Source organism: Vombatus ursinus, unplaced genomic scaffold (assembly GCF_900497805.2).
Source record: "Vombatus ursinus unplaced genomic scaffold, bare-nosed wombat genome assembly UNPS02014813.1, whole genome shotgun sequence".
Lineage (NCBI taxonomy): Eukaryota > Metazoa > Chordata > Mammalia > Diprotodontia > Vombatidae > Vombatus > Vombatus ursinus.
In genome coordinates, this window is record NW_020954591.1 from 30144613 (window position 1) to 30169665 (window position 25053).

General features: G+C 38.6%; 1 protein-coding gene across 7 annotated transcripts in view; it reads left to right on the top strand.

The window, feature by feature from the left end:
- Positions 1-25053, top strand: part of ARHGAP32 (Rho GTPase activating protein 32) — a 245317-nt gene that overhangs the window by 213972 nt on the left and 6292 nt on the right. For 3 of the 7 annotated variants that reach the window (XM_027835094.1, XM_027835096.1, XM_027835095.1), the window contains 9 exons: positions 5907-6051; positions 6517-6599; positions 13442-13549; positions 13984-14129; positions 15224-15419; positions 17770-17915; positions 19747-19818; positions 21083-21955; positions 22540-23522. In XM_027835094.1, the coding sequence (XP_027690895.1) occupies positions 5907-6051; positions 6517-6599; positions 13442-13549; positions 13984-14129; positions 15224-15419; positions 17770-17915; positions 19747-19818; positions 21083-21955; positions 22540-23522 (2752 nt within the window). Of the gene's footprint in view, positions 1-5906; positions 6052-6516; positions 6600-13441; positions 13550-13983; positions 14130-15223; positions 15420-17769; positions 17916-19746; positions 19819-21082; positions 21956-22539; positions 23523-23822; positions 24763-25053 lie in introns of those variants that run through there. The other 4 variants (XM_027835097.1, XM_027835100.1, XM_027835099.1 and 1 more) reach the window with 4 other exon arrangements.

Here is a 25053-nt window from a genome sequence, read left to right on the forward strand (position 1 = left end):
CTACTCTCTCACTTTTAATCCTGTCCCTTCTCAAAAATGTTTTACTTGACTACTGTCTCCCATAATTCACCCTCCCTTTTATCATCTCTCTTCTACCCCTATACCTCTTATCCCCTTCACCTTCTATTTCCCAATTGGATAAGATAGATTTTTCTACCTGAATGAGTGAGTGTGTGTGTGTGTGTGTGTGTGTGTGTGTGTGTTTCTGTTTTCTTCCCTCTTTGAACCAGTTCTAATGAGAGTGAAGTTCAAGCATTGTCCAGCACCACCCCATTTCCCCCTCTACTTATACAAGCTCTTCCTTGCATGATTCTTTTATGTGAGGCAATTTTCTCCATTCTACTTCACCCTTCCTTCTCCTCAACTCTTCTTTTTTTTTTTTGAGATCATCCCAACATAATCAACATACACTCATACCCAATGTCTATGTAGACTCCTTCTAACTGCCCTAATAAGGATAAAGTTCTTAGTAGTTACATTTATCATTTTCCCATATAGGAATGTAAACAGTTTAACTCCATTAAATCTCATGATGATTCTTTCATATTTACCTTTTTATGCTTCTCTTGAGTCTTGTGTTTGAATGTCAGATTTTCTGTTTAGCTTTGGTGTTTTTTTAATCAGGATTGCTTTGATGTCCTCTATTTCATTAAATGGCCATTTTTCCTTCTGAAAGATTATACTCAGATTTGCCAAGTAGGTTATTCTTGGTTGTAATCCTAGCTCTTTTGCCTTTTGGAATATCATAATCCTAGCCCTCTTCTCCTTTAACATAGAAACTGCTAAATCTTTTGTAATCTTGACTGTGGCTCCATGATATTTGAATTGTTTCTTTCTGATTGCTTGCAATATTTTCTCTTTGATCTGGGAGCTCTGGATTTTGGCTATAATATTCCTGAGAGTTTTCATTTTCAGATCTCTTTCAGGAGGTGATTGGTGGATTCTTTCTACTTCTATTTTATCCTCTGGATCTAAAATATCAGGGCAGTTTTCCTTTATAATTTTAAAAAATATATTATCTAGGCTTTTTAAAAATTGTGGTTTCAGGTAGTTTAGTAATTCTTAAATTATCTCTTCATGATCTGTTTTCCAGGTCAGTTGTTTTTCTGATGAGATATTTCACATTTTCTTCTATTTTTTCATTCTTTTCACTTTGTTTTATTGTTTCTTGATGTCTCATGTAGTCATTAGCTTCTACCTGCCCAATTCTAATTTTTAAGGAATTATTTTCTTCAATGAGCTTTTGTACCTCTTTTTCCATTTGGCCAATTCTGCTTCTTAAGGAGTTCTTTTCTTCAAGGAATATTTGTACCTCTTTTTCCATTTGGCCTATTCTGATTTTTAAAGAATTCTTTTCTTCTGTGAATTTTTATGCCTCTTTTACCATTAGACTAATTGTATTTTTAATAGATATAATAGAATAATTTATTTATAATTTTCTTCAGTATTTTTGTGCCTCTTTTACCAAGCTATTAATTCTCTTTTCCTAATTTTTTTGTATCATTCTCATTTCTTTTTTCAATTTTTCCTCTACCACTTACCTCTTTCTCTAACTCTATCAGGACTTCTTATTGGGCTTGGATCCAGTTACTATTTTTCTTTGAGGCTTTGATTGTTACTGCTTTCACATTGTTTTCTTCTGAGTTTTATGTATTGCTTTATTGCCACTATAGTAGCTTTTTTATAGTCAAGTTCTTTTTTAGAGTTGCCAGTGAGCTTCAGCTGCATCCAGTGCAGCAGAGGGCCCCGTGTAATCTCTTTCTGGCCAGTTGTCTGACTCTCACTGCCTCTTGGCTGAGAGCTCTTGTTTGGTGCTGCTGTACTTTGTGCAGGTCCCCACCCTGGTGTCATAGATCTCTCCTGCCAACCTCCTGAGTTGTCTTAGGCTGGAAAAATCTCTCATTCTGACCTTTTGTTTGATTGTGCCACTCCAAAATTTGATTCAAGCAGTTGTTTTAAAGTTGTTTGGAGGGGAGTGTGGAGAGATTTCAGATTGGTTGCTGCCTGTTCTATGCTGTCTTCTCCATCTTTAAATATCAGGAAACTGCCTACCCACTCTCTTCTTAGCCCCTTAAACTTTGACCTAAAAGGAAAGGGAAGGGTACAAAATAAGCATTCATATAGTACCTACTGTGTGCCATATCCTAAGCCCATTTTTTTACAAATATCTCACTTGATCCTTATAACAGCCCTGTGAGGTAAATGCAATTATTATCCCTGTTTTCCAGATGAGGAAATTGTGGCAAGCAGAGGTTAAGTGCTCAGGGTCACACAGCCAGTCATGAGGCCAGATTTGAACTCAGGACTAACTGATTCCAGAACCAGTGCTCTATCCACTGTGCTACTTGCTATCTCTCAGTTGAGGTGAATAAGATTGGAATATTTCCCAAGGTTAGTTAATATGTTGAGGACATAGGGAGGGTCTGAGATATGATGTGGTCAGGCAAGCACTTTGGGGTCATTTGGACCTAGATGGACATTTCTCTGTGTTTTTATTGGGAAAAGAGAAGGAGGCTTCAGCTGGTTGTGGGTATGAAGGCAAAGGAAAGAAAGAAATAATTAACAATTAGAAGATTCTATTGAAAGTACTGTGGCACCCTGGGCAAGGCATTTAACTTCTCTACCTTAGTTTCCTCACAGGGCTTTTGTGAGGATCAGATGAGATCATACTTGAAAAGTGCTTAGTAAGTACTTATTCCCTTTTCTCTCCCCTGATTCCTTGGTGCTCTGGAGGAGTGCCAAGGAATGGCTTTGTTAGGTTCTCTCTGGGTAAGGTGCTTTGGGCTTTCTCCTATGGAATTTTATATGTGAATGCTAACTCAAACTCTGGTGGGGAGAGAGGAATAAACTAAAACACAAGGATCCCAAGGGGGGTGGATAAAAGCCTTAATTATCAATAGAGCCTTATACAACTATGTGCTTTTCTAGAAAGCCTATCTATTAATTTACATTCCTCAAAGGGAAGATGACACTTGAAGTCAAAAGATTCTAAGACACAAACATATCCTTATACATATCATAACAACGGATCTTAGAACCTGAAAAGCAGATATTATGAAGTAAATCACAGTAGTTACAGTTTAACAGGCCCACAGCATCTCCACTTGATGTACCATTGACATTTTAGCCTCAGCATATCCAAAATATAATTGTTTTTCATAAATACTTCCTTTCTCCAAACTTCCTTTGATGAAGGCTAAATCTGTCTGCCAGATCCATAACCTCAGAGTCATCCTAGACTCTTTCTTGTCTCTCATTTCCTATATTTAGGACCTAAATCCTTTTATTAAGGGGATTTGTTCTATGAAGTTTGGATTTAGTCCAAGGGCTGCACTTGAGGACCTAGAGGGCCACATATGGCCTCAAAGCCACAAGTTCCCCACTCCTGATTTAGGCAATTGACAAATACGATTGATTCTTTCTCTAGAATATCTCTTTACCCACATAATCAAGCTCTAGTTTAGATCCTCATCACCTCTCACCTGTACTATTGTAGTAGTCTCCTAATTCCTCTCTTCCTTTTTCTAATATTCCTTCTTCCAGTTTTCCCACCCCCCCCACTCCCTCACCTCCACCCATCTCAGCTGCCAAAATTAACTAAGGCACAGATCTGACCATGCCCTTCTTCTGCCTAAAATCCTTCAGTGGCTCCTTATGGTTTCTAAGGTAAAATACAAACTCTTTTGCTCAGCATCATTCTCAGGAATCCCAAGATGTAGCCCTGTTCTACCTTTTAGCCTTGCTTCTCATTATTCCCCTCAGCCACCTCTCGCACCTCCTGTTTACACAAACATTCTTCCCACGACCTCTCCCCCTTGGCTGCTATGTACTTGTTTTTCAATTAGGATTCTTGGAATCCTTATCTTCCTTGTAGGGCTGAGGACCTAGGCTCTGCTCCAGGGCTTTGTCCTCCTAGGAGCCTTCTGTAAACGTCTCCATTATGGTCTTTGCTTTCCTATTTTCTCAAATTACTTTGTACTTATTTACTTGTTTACATGGTCTATCCATCTAGGAACATAGGTTCTTATCCTGTAGTACATAGATTTCAGGAGTGGTGGGGGAATTACATCTTCATTTCCACTAACCTCTAATTGAAATTTAGCATCTTCTTCAATGATGTAAAAATGTTGTTCTGTTTCACCAGACTGCCCCAAATGTCTTCCATGACATTAAAAGAAAAACAAGTTAACCACAAGTATAGAAGAAAATAAAATTACTTGAAGGCCTGGATTGTTTAATTTTTCCTCAGGATCTAGTCCAGTGCCTTACATGTTTTAGTAGCTCAGCAAATGTCTATTGCATTAAATAAATTCTTCCCCAAAACCAGATCATGGTCATCTCCAAAGGTAGCTTATAAACCTACATCTGAGATTAAATGTGATCTGCTATAGGTTATACCTGAAATGTTAAATTAAAAGACCTCCAAGACCATGTTTCCTAAACTCATTTGACCTTGAAACATCTTAGGATTTTAATTATATTAATGATACTTATAAGTACTAGTCTAGTTAAAGAATAGCCCCCAGGACAAACAGGAAGGATGGGTGAATTTTGAAATGAAATAGAGAAAAGTGGACCTAATTTGGCTGTTTCAATAATGAGAAGCAACTGTATGTAAGTGTAAGGAAATGTTGTTAGTACAGAATTTTTCTCACAGAATTCCATTTTATAATGCTTAGAACACTAGGGTTTCACAAAGCATGATTCCCTGGGGAGAATTGCTATATAGATATAAAATAAATTACTTCTTTTCTAGGCTTCCTGTTGAATGAAGACAGTAGGTTAGACATCATGCTATTTTACCCAGCATTCCATTTCATTACTCTGGATATTAACATCTGAAATATTTCTTTCTACAAATCAAATAAATGATGAGGGGAAAACAGATTGTGAAAATCAAATAAACTTTTAACGCTGAGGAATTGAGGATTGTACTGTATAAATTATTTAGAATGAATAAACTAAATACTGGAGGCTGAAAGTAATCTCCCTTTGAGGCATTTATTCTCAGAAACAAAGAGATTGGATTTGAGTCTGTATATTCCATTATTCTTTTTTCTGGCTTTATTTCTATAGATGGAAATTTCCTTTGTCCTTTAGTGAGTTTATTTGTTTACAGAACTCATCTTTATAAGTCACCAAGAGCAACTCTTTCTTTGTGGCAACACCATATTTGAGGGGACTCACCTTGGGCTTTTGTGTTAAAGATCTAATATTCTCTGCAAAACAAGTTATTTAGATGCTGAGTGACTCAAAGAATCAGGATATCCACAAACAGATCTCCCAAGGATTTAGTCCTAGGTCTCATGTCTGTGAATCAATGCTGGCTAATTTGAACCAGCTATTTTGATGTACATATTCCAGTGATGATTAAGTTTGGCCTGAGTTGGCATTTTGAAAACAACTTGTATTTCATGAACATTTTCTCTTTATGAAAAGTGAAGCCTCTGTAAGGAATCACTTCATGTGGTTTCTGGCTTCCTTCACTCTCACCAACAGAAACTTACTGAGTTCCACAGCTTGCATCCAAGGAATTTCTGTACACAGTAGTTTTGATCTGGACCAGCTGCTCTCAGCCCTACTTTTTAGCATTTCCAAAAAGCTTTGACTGTTCAGCTTTCAGGATTTAAGGATCTTGTGTCAGTTTGATTCAAGAATGGCCACTGTATCCTAGCACCTGTGACAGTAGACCATGTTGATGGTGGTCACCCCCTTTTGGGGGGTGGATGGGAGAGCTGTGCTCTTTCTGAATATACAAATTTAGATCTAATCAGTCACTTATTGTTAGTCACATTCCAGGGAGAAAGTGAATTCTCATGACCCTTCCTTTTAGGATTTCTTTCTTTCTTCTAATTCTGTCTTCTTTTGCTAACAGAATTTAATTTTTTTTCACATATTTTCTTTAGACATGAATTTGACTCTGAACATATTCCCGACCTGACAAAAGAGCCTTATGTTCAAGATATACATTCAGTTGGTTCCCTTTGTAAGCTGTATTTTCGAGAACTCCCAAACCCTCTACTCACTTACCAACTGTATGAGAAATTCTCAGTAAGTATTCACTGATTTGGAAGCAAGTTTTGTTTAACTGGGAACTTTATTGTGGGTTGTTTAAAAGACAGAAAGAAGACAAGCTAATTGGTTTGGCCAAATGCAAGTAATGGTTTCAGAGCCAAACTTGAGGCTTAGCTGAAAGTTTTCTTTATTTTTCCCCAAACAGTCATTGCCAATCACAGTCCTTGCTGTTTCAGCAGGTTTTTTTTTTCCTCTTTAGTCTCTGTCTTTGGATCTCTAACTTAATCTCCCACAGAATTTTTTCATTTAGCTTTTATGATTGTATTTTTTTCAGTTTTGGTGATCATATAAGTCTTCTTTGTTAATATGTTCTGTGTTTCCAGTTCAATATGTGAGGATGAAGAAACCCAGTTTGAAAATTGAATTAGGTCTGAAGAGCTTCAATGAATAATTCCTTTCCAGCAAAACCCATTGGTTTATTTTCCTCTGTCTGTGTTACAGGATGCAGTTTCTGCAGCAACAGATGAAGAACGACTCATAAAAATTCATGATGTCATCCAACAGCTCCCCCCTCCACATTACAGGTCTTGCCTTATGTTTAAAATAATAGGCAATAGAGCTATTGATATCTAAAATTAGGTTATCTCCTTGGAGAGTTCACTTTTAAAAATTTCTCTAAAAGTAATTTTTTGCTAGAATTTGATTTTAAATAAGTTTTTTTTAATTTTTATTAATTTATTTTTATTTTCAACATCCACTTCCATAAAGCTTTTGAGTTTTAACTTTTCTCCCCCCCACCCCCAAGATGGCATGCAGTCTGATATAGGCACTACATATACATTCCTGTTAAACATATTTTCACTTTAGTCATGTTGTGAAGAAGAATTAGAACCAATAGGAGGAACCACAAGAAAGAAGAAACCAAACAAAACAGAAGAAAAAAAAGAGCAAATAGTATGCTTCAATCTGAATTCAAACTCCATAGTTTTAAATAAGTTTTTTTATGGTTATTATGACAGTTCTTTTGAAAAGTCTCCCTTTTAATTTTATGTCATTTAACTTTACCGTCAGCCTGTCTATTTAGTCTTGAGTTCACTAAACCTGTAGTAGGGATAATTAACATTTTATTAATAGTCATAAATCTTAGTCATTTTATGTAAAATATTTATGCTAATTATTAAATTTACTTCCTTTGATTTACTATCCATTCACTCCAGCAGCTGTTTTAGATTTTCTCTACTGTCCTCAAACCTCCCATGCCACTCCTTCCTATATTCTCAGTTGAGAATGTCACCTCATATTTCTGCAAAAAACTAAGGTCATTCACCAAGAGCTCCTTCTTCTGTTTTCCTTGTTTCACATCCTTCTGACATCATCCTCTACTCTCTCCTTCCTTATTCCTTTCTCATGAAGAGATAGTCCCTCTCTTTACCAAGACTAGCCCTTCTGCACATACTGTTGATCCTATCCCCTGCCATTTTCTCCAGCAGATTATCTCTATCCTCCCCTCATTCTAATCTTTAGTCTCTCCTACCTACTGATTCCTTCCCTGCTACCTACAAACATGTCCAAGTATCCTCATCCTAAAAGAAACCCCCCAAAACCCCCACTTGAGCTGACCAACCTCACTAGGTATCATCCTCTCCCTCTCCTCTCCTTCTGCTAAACCCTTTGAAAAAGCCATCTTGACTGGGTACTTGCACTTCTTCTTTCACTTGGTTCTTATTTTTTTTTGCAGTTTGGCTTCTGACCTTATCATTCAGTTGAAATTGCTTGCTTGCAAGTTACCAGTGATTTATTAATTGCCAAATGTAATGGCCTTTTCCCACTCCACATCCTTTTTGATGTCTTTGCAACACTTGACACTGTTGATCGCTTGAGAGAATTAGGTATGCTCTGTTCTTGGGGTTTTTGTGACCTTGATCTTTCTTGTCCCTCCCTCCCCATATCTGACCATTCTTTCTTCATCCATGCCATGTCCACTGACTGTCAGTGGGTCCCTCCTTTTTTTTCTCTGTACTGGCTTAGTGACCTTATTAGTTTTTAAGGATTTAATTTTAATCTCTATATAACTTATTCCCAGATTGCTATATCCATCCTTCTTTCTCCACAGTTCCAGGCCCATGTCACCAACTACCTATTGTACATTCAAACTGGATGCACCAAAGGCATTATGACTCATATCCAAAATAAAATTATTTTTTCCCCAAACTCACCCTTCTTCCTAACACAGCACCACCATCCTTCCAGTCAACCTCAGTACCATCCTCAATTCTTCATTCTCCCTCACTCTACATATCAAATCAGTTGCCAGATCTTATAGTTTCTTTTGCCATGCCATATCTCACATGGGTCCATTCTGTCCATTCACACAGCTGCCATCAATGTTTCACCAAATGGACTCCCTCTCTTGGGTCTTTCTTCACCCTATCCTCCACATAGCTGCCAAAGTGTTTTTTCTAATGTGTATAACTGATCGTTTCACTCCTTATTCACTCCAATGACTCTATTACCTCTAAGATCTATTCTTAGCACAATGCCTGGCATTATGGTAGGCTATATAAATGTTTATTTCCTTCCTTCTGGGGTTAAGCATAAACTCCTCTGCTTGACACTTAGGATCTTCACAATCCGTCTTCCTGTCTTTTAGTCTTCTTATACAATTCTCCCTGCCGTGAGCTCAATACTCCACCAGTAGTGGTGGGCAGCTTGCTGTCCCTCACATACAGTGGTCCATCTCCTACCTACATGCCTTTTTAATAGTTAAGACCCATATCCTAAATGCTGTCCTTCTAACTACTGCCTCTTAGACTTTCTAGTTTCCTTCGCAAACCCATATCCCACCTTTTACAGGTTTTTCCCAGTCTTCCCAGATACTGATGCCTTCTGTAGCAAATTCTGAAGCGACTTCATAGGAACAGAGATTTAGAACTTGGAGGGACTTTGTGAACCGTCAAATCTTGCTCTTGAGATCTGATAGCCTCAGGGAAATGAGGGAAATTGAGGCATGGAGTGTTTAAGTGACTTTTTCATGTCCTTTAAGATGTGGCAATGTTTAGTCTGATTCCTCCCTAGGCCTCCTGATTCTTCCTACCCCGAAGTTTCCTACATTCTCTGCCACAAGAAACACCACATAGGGGAGAAGTAGTTGAGAGATTTTGCTATTCTTTTAGACAGGTTTAGAAAAAATCAGTGTAACTTTGCTAGGCTTGTCATATAGCTTATTTAGCAACACATCACACCATCCCCAAGATAAGTGATAAAACAGAATTATAGGCAGGGAAGTCCAAATAACCAGTAGTTTCACTAGACATCTTGAAATGTGTAAAGCCTGACATGACCCTACCTCTGACACACAGCTTCAAGCTCTCCAGCTTTCAACTGATGCTGCTTATGCAGCTTCCTCCCCAGAAAGGGAGTCAGTGGACATTTGGAACAGACAGTTCCTGGATAATATGTGGTCCTGGCTTCCTGAAGCCTCACATAGAAACCTGACCCCTTTTATTACATATCAAACACAAATGTGTTAGGCTTCATTTGTTGGTAGTGAAGAGAGATCCTTACAACATACAGTAGTAGTGAGATAGCATCTTGTCCATCGATAATTCCTTAAATCTGTATACATCTATCACATACCTATTTGTGCACATGTTATCTCCTTCATTAGAATTAGAATGAAAGCCCCTTGAAAGCAGGGTGACTTTTTGCTCAGTGTCTGGAACATAATAAACAATTAATAAATGCTTATTGATTAATATAGATAGCTAAGAATTTGAAGTTAACAGATTTATATATAGTATTAAGATCTTGTGTTTGTATAGCACTGTGTAGTTTTTCAAAGTCTTTTGTTTCATACACATTTCCCGATTGGATCCTCAAGGACACTTTTAGGAGGTAGACAAGCACAGATATTGGTATACTGAAGTCAAGAATCAGAGAGATTAGATATATAGCAGAAATGGTGTCACCCTGCATTGATAGAGGGAGTTTCCTCCTTGGAAATTCTTTATACCATTGAAATTACAGGTTCATTCCCTATTTCTCTCACTCCTTCATGAAGTTTCAAACTGGTCTGCTCTTGCTGCTGTTAAGGTGCAGAACATTTTCAGTTCTCTACTGCAACCACTCTGTTAATTATCCTAAGAAAATAATTTGATCCCATCCTGGCCCAGTTCATCCCTCCTAGGTAACCTGCTGACCTCCTCATTCCCAGGGGCCCACTATACTGATGCCAAACTTAGTTCAGACGCCCAGTTGATATAGACCACTACAGCTCAGAATTCCTGAGCTCTTGAGATCTGATAGCCTCAGTCTTGTTGTAGCTCAGATTGCAGGCATGTGCCACCACACCCAGCTTATTAATGCAGTCTTGCAAAATAGATTTCCAAAGTGATTTTGTCACAGAAGAAAATCTCTTTGGTCTGCAAAATTAAGTCTGCCAACCCTGAGGAGGCAGGATGGCTCAGGATTTGAAGTCAGGAAGACTTGAGCTCTGATGCCAGATCTGCTGCTTCTTATCTCCTGCTTTGACCTTGGACAAGTCACTTCGTGTGAACTCTGGGCCTCAGTTACCTCAAATATAAAATGAGAGGGTTAGACTCAGCAATCTTTGAGATCTCTTCCAGCTCTTAAGTCTCTGATCCTACAATCCATCTAACCCTCTAACTCAACCCCCACTCAGCAAAGATTAAGCTTGATTAAAGAGCTTGGCTTTTAAAGAGCTCTGAGCCATAGCTTTCTTATCTGAAAAATATGCATAATAATACCAACTTCTGAGGGTTTTGTGAGAATCAAATAATACAATATTTGAAAAACATATCATGTTATAAAGTATTATTATCATTATTGATCAAGAGAGACAGAATCACATTTTTGTTAGGTCAGTTTCCAGATTTCTGTAAAATCTACGCTGATTCCTTTGAAGATTTAGAAATGTGGAACATTACTTCCTTTCATCTCTGAATTTCTGAATATTAATCATAAATTGTTCCTGTGCCCCTTTCTCACTATCTTTAACATGAGAAAAAGCCTATATAATTTAAACATCTCCAAGAACCAGTAGCTAAATTACTGTTCCTTGCTGAAATAAAAATATTTCATTGACATCATCTACTTAAGCTGGAGAAGATGAAGCTTCACCGGATACCCCAATAACTTAGGCCCTGACACTTTATCTTAATGCATATGAGGTTATTTTTAAAAGGAGAAAATGATTGGACAAAACAAAAGATAGTTTCTTGGGTTTTGAGGAAGTAACTCCATGCCCAAAGTTCCTGAATATACTAAAAGCTTCCCCTCTTGTGGGTACTGGAATTCAGTCTTCTCCTGACTGTTGCTTGGAGTGGTTAGAAATCCAGTTAGCTCTTGATGGAGCAGAGAATTTTAATTAATCTATAGTTGACATGTCTGTGGTATACAGAAACTAAATTTGATTGATAGAGCTATTTTATTGGTATAATCCAATATGGAAATCAAATGACCAGAAATGCTGTCTTTTCAGATAGATGTTTATCTAAGTGGTGGTGTTGCAGTAGCATAGTAGAAAACAGGCCTGGATTTGGATTCAGAAGAGTTTAAATCCCAACTTTGCTCCTAATTCTCTGTGTGAACATGAACCAGTCACTCTGGCTATGCCTCCCTTTCCTCTTCTATAAAATGACAAGATTAGACCATATGATTCCTTCCACTTCTATGAGCTAGGATTTTGTAGGGAGTTTTTGGTTTGTTTGGTTTTTGCTTTTGTTTTTTAATTTAAGTGGTTCCCAGTTTACCAAAATAGTTCACATAGAACTCTGTTGTTTGAAACACCAAACATCTTTCCTCCTAGGAACAATGTGACAAGGATAGTTAGATTCCTATGCCTAGGCCATAAAAGCCCATTTCATCTTTCATGAGAATAAAGTAAGTAGAACAGTAGTGCACATCTCTGTGTTTGCTTTAAGGTTTGCAAAGTGCTTGACACACGTTATTTCATTTAATCCTCATAACAGCCCAGTAAGTTAGGCACTGTTATTATCCCCATTTTACAGTTGAGGAAACAGGCTCAGTGAGGTTTAGTTATTTATACATGGTCACTCAGCTAGTATCTGTTGGAATTTGAACCCAGATCTTCCTAACCCCAAATCTAGCATACTATCCATTATCCTATATGTAGTATTTACTATTATTAGTGCTGTACTAATCATAATACTATAGAACCTGACTGCCATATATGAGAAAATGTATTCCTTTCTCCATCTGAGGAAGCCAGAAATACATCCTTTCCTCCTTGCTCCCCACCCTAATTTCCTCTGCAATTAGAGTAAGGACTTCTCAGCCTTTAGAAAACTGAAGTAACTTCTTAACCCTGGGCTATGGTCTCCAAAAGGAGTAGTGAGGGGCGAGGACTCTGAGGTGAAGCCCTGCACAGAAAGCCACCTGTGAGAGTGGAGTAAGGAGAAAGGATAGACTGGGAACCCTGACCAAGGTCACAGGATAGGAGCTGAAGTATGGGAATGGGGAAAAAGAATAAGCATTCATTTAGTGCCAGGCACTGAGCTAAAATACTAGTGGAGAGGAAAAAGAAACTGGCCTTAGAGGTTTACCTTCAGAAAAAACTTATCCCTTCCTTTCCCCTTTGTCACTGCCAGATCTGCCACTTTGGACCACTAGGGACAAAGTCAGAGCAGAAAATAGGCAGGAGAGTGCATAGTCCTGGGTAGCTAGGTGGCACAGTGGAATTGGGAAGACTCCTCTTCCAGAGTTCAGATCTGGCCTTTAGACACTTTTACTAGATGTGTGACCATGGGCAAGTCACTTCACTGTTTGCCTCAGCTCCTCATCTGTAAAATGAGCTGGAGAAGGAAATGACAAACCATGTTTTTGCCAAGAAAACCCCCAATGGGGCCATGAAGAGTTGGACAAGACAGAAAAAAGACTGAAAAAAAACAGCAGCGTAGTCCCAGGTGGTTGCTAATCAGAGAGGAAGGGGAGGGAAATCTCACCTAGCAACAACAGGGAGAGAAGGGTAGTTTCCGTGCCACAGGAACACTTGACTGATACTGTTTTTCCCAGGTAGTTATTTTTGTGACTGGTTGTAGTTAAACTGGGTGTGTATATAGTCAGAGACCACCTGGATAGCTGATTTTCTAAAAGTTGGTCCCATTTGGATATTTCCTCAATTCTTTTTTAATTCGCTTTTTGTAGTTTTTAGTAGTTGCAGTAACTACATTCAGTATCTATGATTCCCTTCTTCCAGTTATATGATAATAACACGTAGAATTGGTAGCAAAATTTTATGTTGTTTTTGGTTTCCTTTTTACTACTATTGAAGAAATTCACTTTAATTAATGGGGCTCCTCTGCTGAAAAGATTGTAGGGTGGAGTGCTAATTGATGAATATTTTCTGTCTGCTAACAGATTTTGGTGTGTTCATTTTATTTTCCAGAACACTGGAGTTCTTAATGAGACACTTGTCCCTTCTAGCTGACTATTGTTCCATCACAAATATGCACGCCAAGAACCTAGCAATTGTTTGGGCTCCAAATCTTCTAAGGTAACTTGCACTTTACTTCCTGACTTCAATAAACTTGTCATAAATGCAAGATTCATGTTAACACTGCTCTTTAAGGAAGATTTTAAAATGCAAAATTATCACATGAATTTCATCAAATAGTTTCTTATTGAAGCACTTAGAGAATTATAACTCATTTAATATTGGGTTATATTTTAGGGCTTAGCACAGAACCTGGCACATAGGAGGTGCTTAATAAGTGTTTATTGATTGATTTCGAGGATTCAGAATAGTTTATAGCATTGTGACCACAGGTGAGTTGCTTAACCTCTCTGTGTCTCAATTGCTTTATCTGTATAATGAGGAATTTGGATTTAAAGTTTCCTTCAACTTTAGAATTCAATGATTAAGTGATTCACACCCATGTGTCTGCTTACCCTTGCGAATTTCTAATGGTAATTTGTTTTGTTTCATAGGTCAAAACAGATAGAATCTGCCTGCTTTAGTGGGACAGCTGCCTTCATGGAAGTGAGAATTCAGTCAGTGGTGGTCGAATTTATTCTTAATCATGTGGATGTTCTCTTCAGCTGCAAAATTAGCGCAGTCATTCAGGATGGGGCAGGTATAACTAATCTCGTATTGACTGAGAGTTCTCTCTGTGAAAGTGACTTCTAAAAGCTTGAAAGTGGGAAAATCAGTTTTCCTTGTTGTATGAATATAAAGAGATGATGTTAGACCATCTTTTCATTTCCTTCAAGAGAGGAAGCATCATAGCAAGGCCATTTACTATGAATAAAGAAAATACCACATGCAGGGGTAACTTGGCAGTGTTTAAGTCCATAGTAGTCTTTTTAGTAATGTAGCTTTTTACCAAATTATATTGAAAAATAGTTTTTGCAGTGATGTTTACAAAGCTATCAAAAGTTGAATTTCGTATCTTCCCTGAAAAATCTTTCATCTTTACCCTTCTTTCCACTCCCATTGTCCCAGTTATAATTGGGGCCCTCATTGGTACTGGACATTACTACCAACTGTGGAAATGCCCTTGCTTCATCTTTTCACCTTTTCAGCCTTATTTCACATTATTTGCACACAGTCCAGTTGGATTACTTGCTGTGTCCATATCTTGTTCTCCTGTCTCCCATATCAGTAATTTTGAACACAGCATCCTCCAGCCTTGTAGCAGACTTCAAACCCATCCTCATTTCTGCTTACTAGATCCTTGTTCTCTTTTAAGAATCAGATTGGGTGGAACCTCCTCTATGATGCCACCTCAGTGTTGTCTTACTTTAGTGCTTAGTGTATTGCATATAGTAAGCACTTAATACTTTTACTTTCATTCATTCACGCCTTCCCTGATTTCCCCTTCCCCTTTCAAGGAGAAATGATTATCTTCTCCTTGAATATCATGCATTCTGGCCTGTCCTATACACTTAATCATTTTCTAACAAGTATTTTAGTTGTGTACACGATTCATCCCACTCCTCAACTAGAGTGTACTCTTCTTGAGACCAAGGTCTTGGTTGTTGTCTACCTGGGAACATCTAGTACTAAGCACAATGTGGTCTATTGTAGGTGCTTAACAAATGTTTCTTGAATTGAGCTGGTATTCTAGATATTTTTTAGGGCAGGATACAGAAAACTGCCCATTTTTGTTTTATATGCACCTACTTTTTTCCTGTGCCAGGAAGTCTAACTTTCCCTTTATATTTGAAGCTTCTCTTTCGAGGCCCAAGTCCCTGCTGGTGTCCTCTCCATCCACCAAACTACTGACGTTGGAGGAAGCCCAGGCACGAACACAAGCTCAGGTCAATTCTCCAACTATGCCCGACAACAAATATATCGAAGTGGGAGAAGGGCCTGCTGCACTTCAAGGAAAATTCCACACTATAATTGAGTTCCCTCTTGAAAGGTGAAGTAACTGATTTTGATTTAGGTTCAGGTTTTAATCCTGTATTTCAATGTTGTAACCAAGGGAAGGCTCCAGAATAGTTTGTTTGGTTGGGTATGAGTCATACTAGCCAACTCATAATGAATCCTCAGTGTGGAATGGTGCCCAAGAAAACTAGTGAGCTCTCAGCCTGGGTTAAGAGAAGCCGGACATCTAGAACAAGACTGTGATAGTCTCTCTGTAATCTGCCCTCAACATAGCACACCTAGAGTGTGAGTTAGGTTCTGAGCACCATTTTTTAGGAAAGATAAGTGGGAACTCATGCCATTATGAAGATTGACTGAAGGAAATAAAGCTGTTTAGCCTGAAAAAGGGGGGAAGGATAGAAAGGCATGATAACTATCTTCAAGTATTTGCAAGAACTATTCATGGAGGAGGGATCTTATTTGTTCCACTTCATCCCAAAGCAGAACTAGCAATGCATAGAAACTGCAAAGGGCTACCTTAGTAGGTAATAGTTTTCCCTCATGGGAGTTCTTGAATCAAAGGTGAGTGACCCCTTGTTAGGTATGTTCTAGAGGAGATTCTTAGTCATCTATGGGTTGACTTTGATGGCCCTGAGGAACCTTCCAGCTCTGAAATTCTGTGGTTGAGTACATAAAATGTATCCTTTTAATAAGCAGCTTCATGTAATTGAAAAAAATTATTAAAAAAGCAGTTTCCACAGGGATAACTCTCAAGAGTGTTCACATTTCCGCTGTATTTAAGTTGATTTTCTATCTGATATTACTGAACAGTTTTAGTTTTCTTTGTATTTATTGTTGAGTGGAACAACTTACCTTTAGGAAGGAAATGCCTGGACACAAGCAGTGACTTGCCCTAGAACAGATCCTAAGGAAGGATAGACTATATTATCTATAAGGACCCTTTGTGCCCAAAATTCTGTGATTCCATGAGGTAACTGTAGCAGCTGCACTTTCTCTTTCTTCTCAGAGTTGAAAAGGACTTCAGAGGTCAGTTAGGCCCTTTGCTTGATTTTACTTGTAACTTAAGGCATAATAGATTTGAAAGCTCTTTGAAAGTCCTTCCTGACCTGTTTTAATTTAGATATAGATCTCTAGAGTATAGCTGTATACACATGAAGGGGATAGTCATTTTTAGATTGTGTATAGCCACCATGTTTTCTTAGGACCAATATTTTCCATATTTTACGCTTTCTTCCCCCATTTCAGTTGTATAAGTTTTATAACATTTTCTAAACACAAAATCAAACCATAGATTCTTTTCTTTACCAAAATATGTCTCAGATTTTTGAATCCCAATTCTTCAGTAATTCCCTTAAATATCTAGGATGCTAGTTTTTTACCCTCGCTTGCATCTGACCTTGACTTCACCTGTTTGGCTTTTTTGCCTAATTCTCTGCATACCTCCTATTATCATTTTTCTTTGTCTCCTACCTTTGTTTTTCTTTACGTTCTACATCATGCATGGCAGTCAGGCCCATTTCTTGCTTTATTGATAGGGAAAATAGCATGTTACACTTTAAACACCCTTCCATTTTAAAAGACCTTCCAGTTTGGGATAACTTACCACTTTCTTTTTCTGCTGTATGTTGGTCTGTGTTTTATTAAATATACGTATATACATACATATATATATATGTGTGTGTGTGTGTGTGTACACATGTATGTTTGTGTCTACATATAATTATGTGTATGTATTAATACCTTTGATTTGTAACCTTGTTTGATAGCAACATTGTTTTATCACCTGTTCTTCATCTTGTCCTATATATTTATCTCTATTTACCTATAGAGTGAAATTCTCCTTCAAATAAAAGTCCTGCTGCCCTCTTTAAAAGTCATAGTATGAGGAACCTAAATTTTTTCTCTTACCCAAATATTTCCTGTTCTGTTTCTTAGATAAGGTCTGATGTTGTCAGTATTGAAAAGGAAGCAGATCTGTATGAGGCACTGTGGAATAGTGGAATGAGCACTATATTTTTAATCATAGAACCTGGGTTCAAATGCTGACTTTCACATTATCTTTGACTATGAATAAGTCCCTCTACTTTTCTCAACCTCAGTTTCCTCATCTGTAATGGATTAGACTTAAAATGCTCTTTAAGATCCCATTGAGCTCTACATCTGTGATCCCATAAAATTATAGTGTTGTCAGCATGGAGTTTTTCAGTACTCTTTGGATATCTGATTTACTTGGTAAATGTTAGCTTTATGGTATACTGAAGAATATATAAAACTTTCAGTTTGAGATTTTCCAAACTTCTTGGATTTTCCCATGTTTCTTATTTTCTTGTAATGACTTGGCCATTGGATGTCCTAGCATTGATTTTTTTTTCTCTTTGTCTTAGGAAAAGACCCCCAAACAAAATGAAGAAATCTCCTGTGGGCAGTTGGCGTTCCTTTTTCAATTTAGGGAAATCGTCATCTGTTTCAAAGCGGAAACTTCAGCGTAATGAGAGTGAGCCTTCAGAGATGAAGACCATAGCTCTGAAAGGTGAGTGCACTGCTTGAACTCACAACAGATTTTTTTTCTTTACTCAAGGTCAGTGTTCTTCAGAGCCAGGGTTGTGGCTTGGTCACAGGGAGACAGGGCATGACTTCAGTGCATGTTTTATCAACCAATTAGATGAGTTCCCTCACTTGTCTCCGTGTAGGCAAATCACTGACCACACTGCATTCTCCACACATTATCTGTCACTCAACCCTCTCCCCCACTGTCATTGGCCCCACAGGACAGTTATAATTTAGCCATGACCCTAGCACTTGCAGCAGATGCACAGTCAAAATTCCTCCCCTGCTGTGCTCCAAACACTTCATGGCTGCAGCCAGCACCCTTCAGCAAGCGTGCTCTGCAGAACTCCAGGGCAAGAACAAGTAAGAGTCCTGTGCCCCTCCCTGAGTGTCCAAGAGGGGTGGGTTACACTCTGCATTTGTAGATCTCATTGCATTATCTTTTCTTTAAAACTCATCCCTCTTTTCAACTTTCCAATTACTGTTAAGAATACCACCAGTTATCCAGGTTTGCAAGCTTAATCTCATCCTTAGCCTGCCTATACACATTCATTTACCAAATCTTGTTGTTTCTGTCTCTGAGATGTCTCTGGCATCTGTCCCCTTCTCTCTCTTTACACAGCTCCCAGTCTAGTTCAGGCCCTCATCACCTCCCTATGGCCTACTGCAACAGCCTCTTTGATCTATCCAACTCAAATCTATCCCATTTCCAGTTTATCCTCCACACAGCTAAAGAATTCCTAAAGTATGTCTGACCTTGTCACTCCCTCACTCAGAAAACTCCCACGGATCCCTTTTAACTCTAGGACCGACTATTATTTCATTTTTGTCATACTAAATTAGAAAATTTTTAAGTGTAAGTTTGATGATGTACAATTATTAGTACTCCTACATGTACATAACTTATAAATAAGTGAATGTGTCACACATCAGAAATATGTGCTCGGAACCTTTTTACAGATTAGGGGTGCATAGTTTAAAAAGATTGCCTGTTCTGTACACACTTTCAGTAGTATGTTATCTGAACATACCACACAATGTGAACAAGTTATTTGCATTACATGTAGTCGGCATCTGCTTAATGCAACTGACTACATGCAAATAAGGTACTCTAAAAATGAGTGGTGTAATAAATCAAATAAACACACATAGGAGATTGTTTACACAAATTGTATTAATATACAACATTTGTAATTGTATATCTGTAACTTGCAAATGCTTTGCATTAGTTTTAATACTTCATATTTTGTAGTGAATGCCATCTTTGTGAGTTTTATGTAGACTACCAAAGGACATAGCATATCTTTGGATTTTATAGAATGTGATTCCTAATGTGATCTCATTACATAGTTATGTAGCATTAATCTCCAAAAAACATACATCTTTGTGGCGAAGTGGCTCATTGGTGAGACTATGTAAATGGATCAGCATAAAAGCACCACCAGAGAAACAACTTCAAGCACACAGACCTTACCAGCTAACCTTAGTAAACATATCCATTTAGGAAGGAGAGTGTTCAATTTGGCAAATATTTGTTGACTGCTGTTTATCTACCCATCTGGTTTGAAAGAGAAAAGAAATAGTTCCTGAGAGATATACAATCTCTTATAATTTTTTTCTAAGTATAAAGTAAACAACAGTACAAGATAGTATTAGATGAAGTGCTGAAGTGAATATATATAATAAAGTACTAAATGGGTATATTGACATTCATTAGCTTAAAACTATGAAATAAGAAGTGGTGTTCCTTTTCACAACAAATACATGGATAGTAAATAATAAACACATTCTGTGCTTTGGTTTTGATCCTTCAGGGAGCAGGGCAGAAGGGACCCTTCGCTCGGCTAAAAGTGAAGAGTCTCTTACCTCTCTCCATGCAGTTGATGGTAAGAATGAAAGCACTAGTTAATCTGCAATGTATTTTTTTTTAATAGAGTAACATTGTACTTTTACGTGTCAGTCATATCCTTTGAGATAGTCTGTTGATGAACATTAAGCCTTAAGTATTCCTGATGTCTTTGTTCAGATGAGGTTGTTTCATGCTTGGTGTATTGCCAGTCTTTAATCTTTGCTCTTGGGTTTGCACATACACAGCTTAAGTATTTCATACTTGGTAATAATGCCAGAACAAGACTTGCTGTAAAGTAGTATGTTTATTAAATTTCACTGTTTGGAGACAGTGCTGTCCATTAAATGATTAAAACTCTACATAAAAGAAACAAATCAGTATCTAGTCTAATGAGAATCATAGATCTAGAAGTTGAAGATTTCAGAGGTCATATGGTCCAAAACCCTAGTTTGGGGGGTGTGGATGTGAGTGTGGGTGTGTGGTTTGTTTTTTGTTTTTTTTTAAATAGACGAGGAAAGTAGCCTCTCTGGAGGCAAAAGTTCAGAGCCTCTGTTGTACCAACATGAAATCAGTTACATAAGCTGAAGTTAATATCATTTATCCTTTCTGTGATAACGTTTTGAAGAAGTCTATACCACTAAAGGTCTGTGTTTGGGGAACTCAAAGTTTAAGAGCCTAAATAGTGATTCTGGACCTTTTCTTCTTCTCTTCTCTCCCTCTCCAAAATAAAATAACATTTTAGTGACTTCAATATAGAACACTCTTCCATAGCCCTAATATATGAGAAAAGAAAAAAAAAGTTACTTTTCATTGTGATTATATGCATTTGAAAGGAAGCACATGCAAGCAAATGTATCTTTGTACTTTTTTCTAATCAGAGTATTCACATTAACTCAACTCCTCACAATTTTCATGTGAGGTCAGTGATGAGTCTGCCTAAGGCATAAAGAAATAAAAGAACTTGCTCAAGGTCACAAATTGAGTCAGTGGTAAAATTAGGAATTGAACCCGGGAGTTTTATTGTCTTTGGTGTTGCCTTGTCCATTAAATGCTGCTTCCCCCCCGCCTTTTCCTCAGTCATCTCAAATCTGCAGTTGTTTGGTATTCCACATTTGCTTTTTGGATTATATTGCTTCAACACTAAGTGGTCTGTATGTATTCACTTGCTATTATCAGAAAGAGAAATGGGACATTTTCCACCCCCCGCCCTCTTTTAGCAAAACCACTCTGCTCGCTAGATCACTACTCCTGATGTTGTGTGTCTGTGACATTAATTATTTGATATTATTATTTGTTACCAGGTGACTCTAAACTCTTCCGACCCAGGAGACCCCGGTCTAGCAGTGATGCATTGTCTGCCTCTTTTAATGGAGAAATGCTTGGAAACCGCTGTAATTCCTATGATAATCTGCCCCATGATAATGAAAGTGAAGAAGAAGAAGGACTCTTACATATTCCAGCCCTCATGTCCCCTCATTTGGCTGAGGATGTTGACTTAAGCCCACCAGACATTGGAGTAGCCAGCTTGGATTTTGATCCCATGTCATTTCAGTGTAGTCCTCCCAAGTCTGAATCTGAGTGCTTGGAAAGTACTGCCTCCATCTTAGATTCACTGGGATTTCCCAAGGATAAGCCAAGCACCAGTAAAAAGGAAACAGAGGCAGGGAGTCAGTCTCAGACTCCAGGCAGTACTACCAGTTCTGAACCTGTCTCTCCACTTCAGGAGAAATTAAGTCCATTCTTTACCCTGGACCTAAGCCCAACTGAAGACAAAGCATCCAAGCCATCCTCATTCACAGAGAAGGTTGTTTATGCTTTTTCTCCAAAAATAGGACGGAAATTAAGTAAATCACCCTCTATCAACATATCAGAGCCAATCTCTGTGACCGTTCCCAGTCGGGTGTCAGAAGTCATTGGTACAGTTCCAAACTCAGCATCACAGAATGCATCTTCCCCAACCTGGAACAAGGGCTTTGGAGAAAGTGACATCATCAATAGGTCCCCCACTCAGGTAGTAACGATGAGAACAACTGAGACAGATTCCCGAGAAGTATGCCAGCCCGAAGTCCAGCCCTTGGACCAGACAGCTGCTGAGGCAGGACTGCCAGGGAAGGTGGAACAGGCCATCTCTAGCAGTCAGAGTAAGGCTGTACCTTCTGGACAGGCTCAGACAGGTACTGTTGGTTTTCCTCCATTCTTTCTTTAAGTTCAAAGGGATCTACAATACATCATGCCACCTGTGCCTTTAAGGAAATAAACTTCAGAGGGCATGCTTTTCAGGGTTGTGCCAATGACTTGAGCCCTAATAAAACTCCTGAGGGCCAACAGCCCCTTATCAAGGCCTCAGAGTCCCGTTTGTGTCTTTGGACAGTCAAAAATTCATGGATAATTTTTGCACAGCTTTTTAGCTCTTGATTCATGTGTAAGACTTTTTAGTAACAATTTGCCAGCACTTGAAGGGACTTTGGGGGCCTCATTGTTCTTTTTCAAGCCAGGGAAGGGTATCTGCCTTCCCTGCTTTCTGTCTCTGTAGAATCCAAGAGGAAATTGAGACCTCTGGACAATTTTAGTTTTCCTTCTGAACCAGCTGTACTTTCTACAGCTTTTGCATGTGGGAGAGAAGATCAAGGATGGCCATTGTGAGATGTGGACAGTGCCTTTTTTTTTTTTTGTTGGTCAGAGGGGGAGTATTTTGCTGTCCATGCAGGATAACAGACTACCTTTTCATTCTAATTTTTTTTTCCCAATTTCCTACTAGGAGCAGTTGCCCATGACTCCCCTCAGGATCTCGTTCCTGTCAGTTCAGTCTCTCTTATCCCACCACCACCGCCTCCAAAAAATGCCGCGCGCATGTTGGCCTTAGCATTGGCCGAGTCTGCACAGCAAGCTTCCACTCAGTCATTGAGGAGACCAGGAAATTCTCATACTGGTTGTCCAAATCATGGAGACACTACAGTGGCGATGCCTGAAGATAAACAGTCCAGTTCTTTTATTAGTTTTCCTTTAGATAAGACCTGTTTCCATGCTGGGATGCCATCAGAACAGCTTCACCTCCAAAACACTACATCTGGAAATTATGACCAGCTTAAACTGGGTATAGCAGTAACTGAGGACCACTGCAAGTCAATTCCAGTTGAATCTGGGGAACAGCCATACCACTCAGTTGATTCACCAGGGAATCAGGCCCATATGACCTGTTTTCCTGGCGACCCAGAAAAGGCTGAAATTCCCATGACAACATTAGTGGATTCAGACAAGACTGATAGTCATGTTATTTTGCATGAGAATCCAGTGAAGACCAGTATTCAAACTGTTTCCTTTGGGAACCAAGATGAACCCCATATCCACTTTTCCAGTGGAGACCAGCTTCTTTCCTCTCTGGATACATCTGTAGATAAATCACAGTTTTCCTCAGAACCTGAAGAAAAGGTAACCCCACCTTTCAGTTTGCCTATGGACAAAATCCACTCTCCTCCTGGGTCCCCTCTAGACAGAGCGAGTCCAGCTCCAACAACTTACATGACAGCTACTCCAGCACCAAGTGAAATAAACACCAGGGAAGCTAGCTGGGATATGATTAGCCAGCCTGTATCTTCTGCTGACCTTGTCACTACCCTTCAGCGCACCCACAGAGCTAATCGTCCTCCTCTATCCCATTCTTCTCAGAGACCAGCAGAGCAGCCACTAGTGGTGGGACAGGTACCAGCAGCAGCCAGTGTAGGACTAAGTGATTCCCACAAGGTAAGAAGGGGAGGGGAAGTGATGTGGAATGTACCTTTTCCAGAGGTATGTTTATTATTAACAGATGTGATGAGCCATTTTGCTCAGGTATAGTCGTACACGAGTCCTATGGAATGCTTCTGGAAATATTTTGTATTTCCAGTTGGAGTCTGTCTGGTAATTCTTGAGGTGACGTTTGAGCAGCTTGAGCTGGCACTGTTTGGTAGCTATCTTTCTGCTGATTTTGCTTTGGGAATAGAGCAAGACAGCATTATTACCAAATCCCTGTAGCTTGATTTTGTCTTCTCCCTTTCTTCCTAGGCTGTTCAGGTCCTTCACTGAATAGTAACTCAAAGGAAGCATGGTCTATTGAGTCAAACTGGACTTTAGGTATCAGGGTTTACAAGTTCTTTCTTTATGTCCACCACTGACTGACTGTGACTTTGGGCAAGTCATCTAACCTCTGTGCCTCAATTACAACTACCAAAAAAAAATAGGATAACAGATTTCTTGTATGTAAATAAGAAGTTTTATAATTCTTATCTACCAACCACTAGAGAAATGTAAAAAATCTCATGAAATTAACACTACTAGATACATTTTTAAAACTTTAACTAGCAGCTTTGATCACAGTCACGCACTTATTATCTTGAGAGAATGAATATTGTATAGGGGGTACTAAGGTTAAAATCTAGATTTTTTTATTCTAAGAGCTGTAGGTTTCTTACAGTCAGTTGGGAGAGGTCTTATGGTACAGTGGAAGAGGGATGGTGTCAGAGTTGGAGGACCTTGAATTTGGGTCCTACTTCAGGTACTTACTGCGTGTATGTCCATGGACAAGCCCCTTCACCTATCTGGCCTTCAGTTTCCTTTTCTGTAAAATGAGAGGATTGAACCAGATGATTGGACCAGATGACCTTTACAGTTCCTTCCTTGAATGGTTCTATTATCCTATGATCCTATGAATGTGAGCAAAAAGGACCTAGATTTCTGGTTCACAGAGAAAAGTACCATTTCTAGAATCTCCATGGCCACATGGTTAGATCTGCCTGCTGATGCCAAAGTGAAACAACTCTAAGTGTAGAGGAGAGCTCTGCCATTGACTTAGACTTCACCTTAGAAAAACTACATACTTTTTCTTTCCATGAACTGGTCCAGCAAAGTAGTCAGCCACCATTCACAAATTTCTCTTGATAGTTTGATCAAGTTCTTGGTGTTCAGGCCAACTAAGATAAATGTACTGTTAGTACATTTATTACATTAGTTGTACATTAGTTGTACAGTTAGTACATTTATTACATTAATGTACATTTAGCACATTAATTAGTAATAGGGTAAGAATATATATATTTATAGTGGGAAATCAGCAAGGCTAAAGGAATTCTAGAAGTAAGAAAGTAAGAGCAGCAGGAGAGCTTCCTTTTTCCCAACTGCAGAAAAACCTACTTTTGTTATCTAGGGCTACTAGCTAGGTAGTTCAGGTGAATATGCAATTGTGGTTGACTATATCTTGGCCCATAGAAAGGAGCAAAGAAAACACAGTAGATGACAC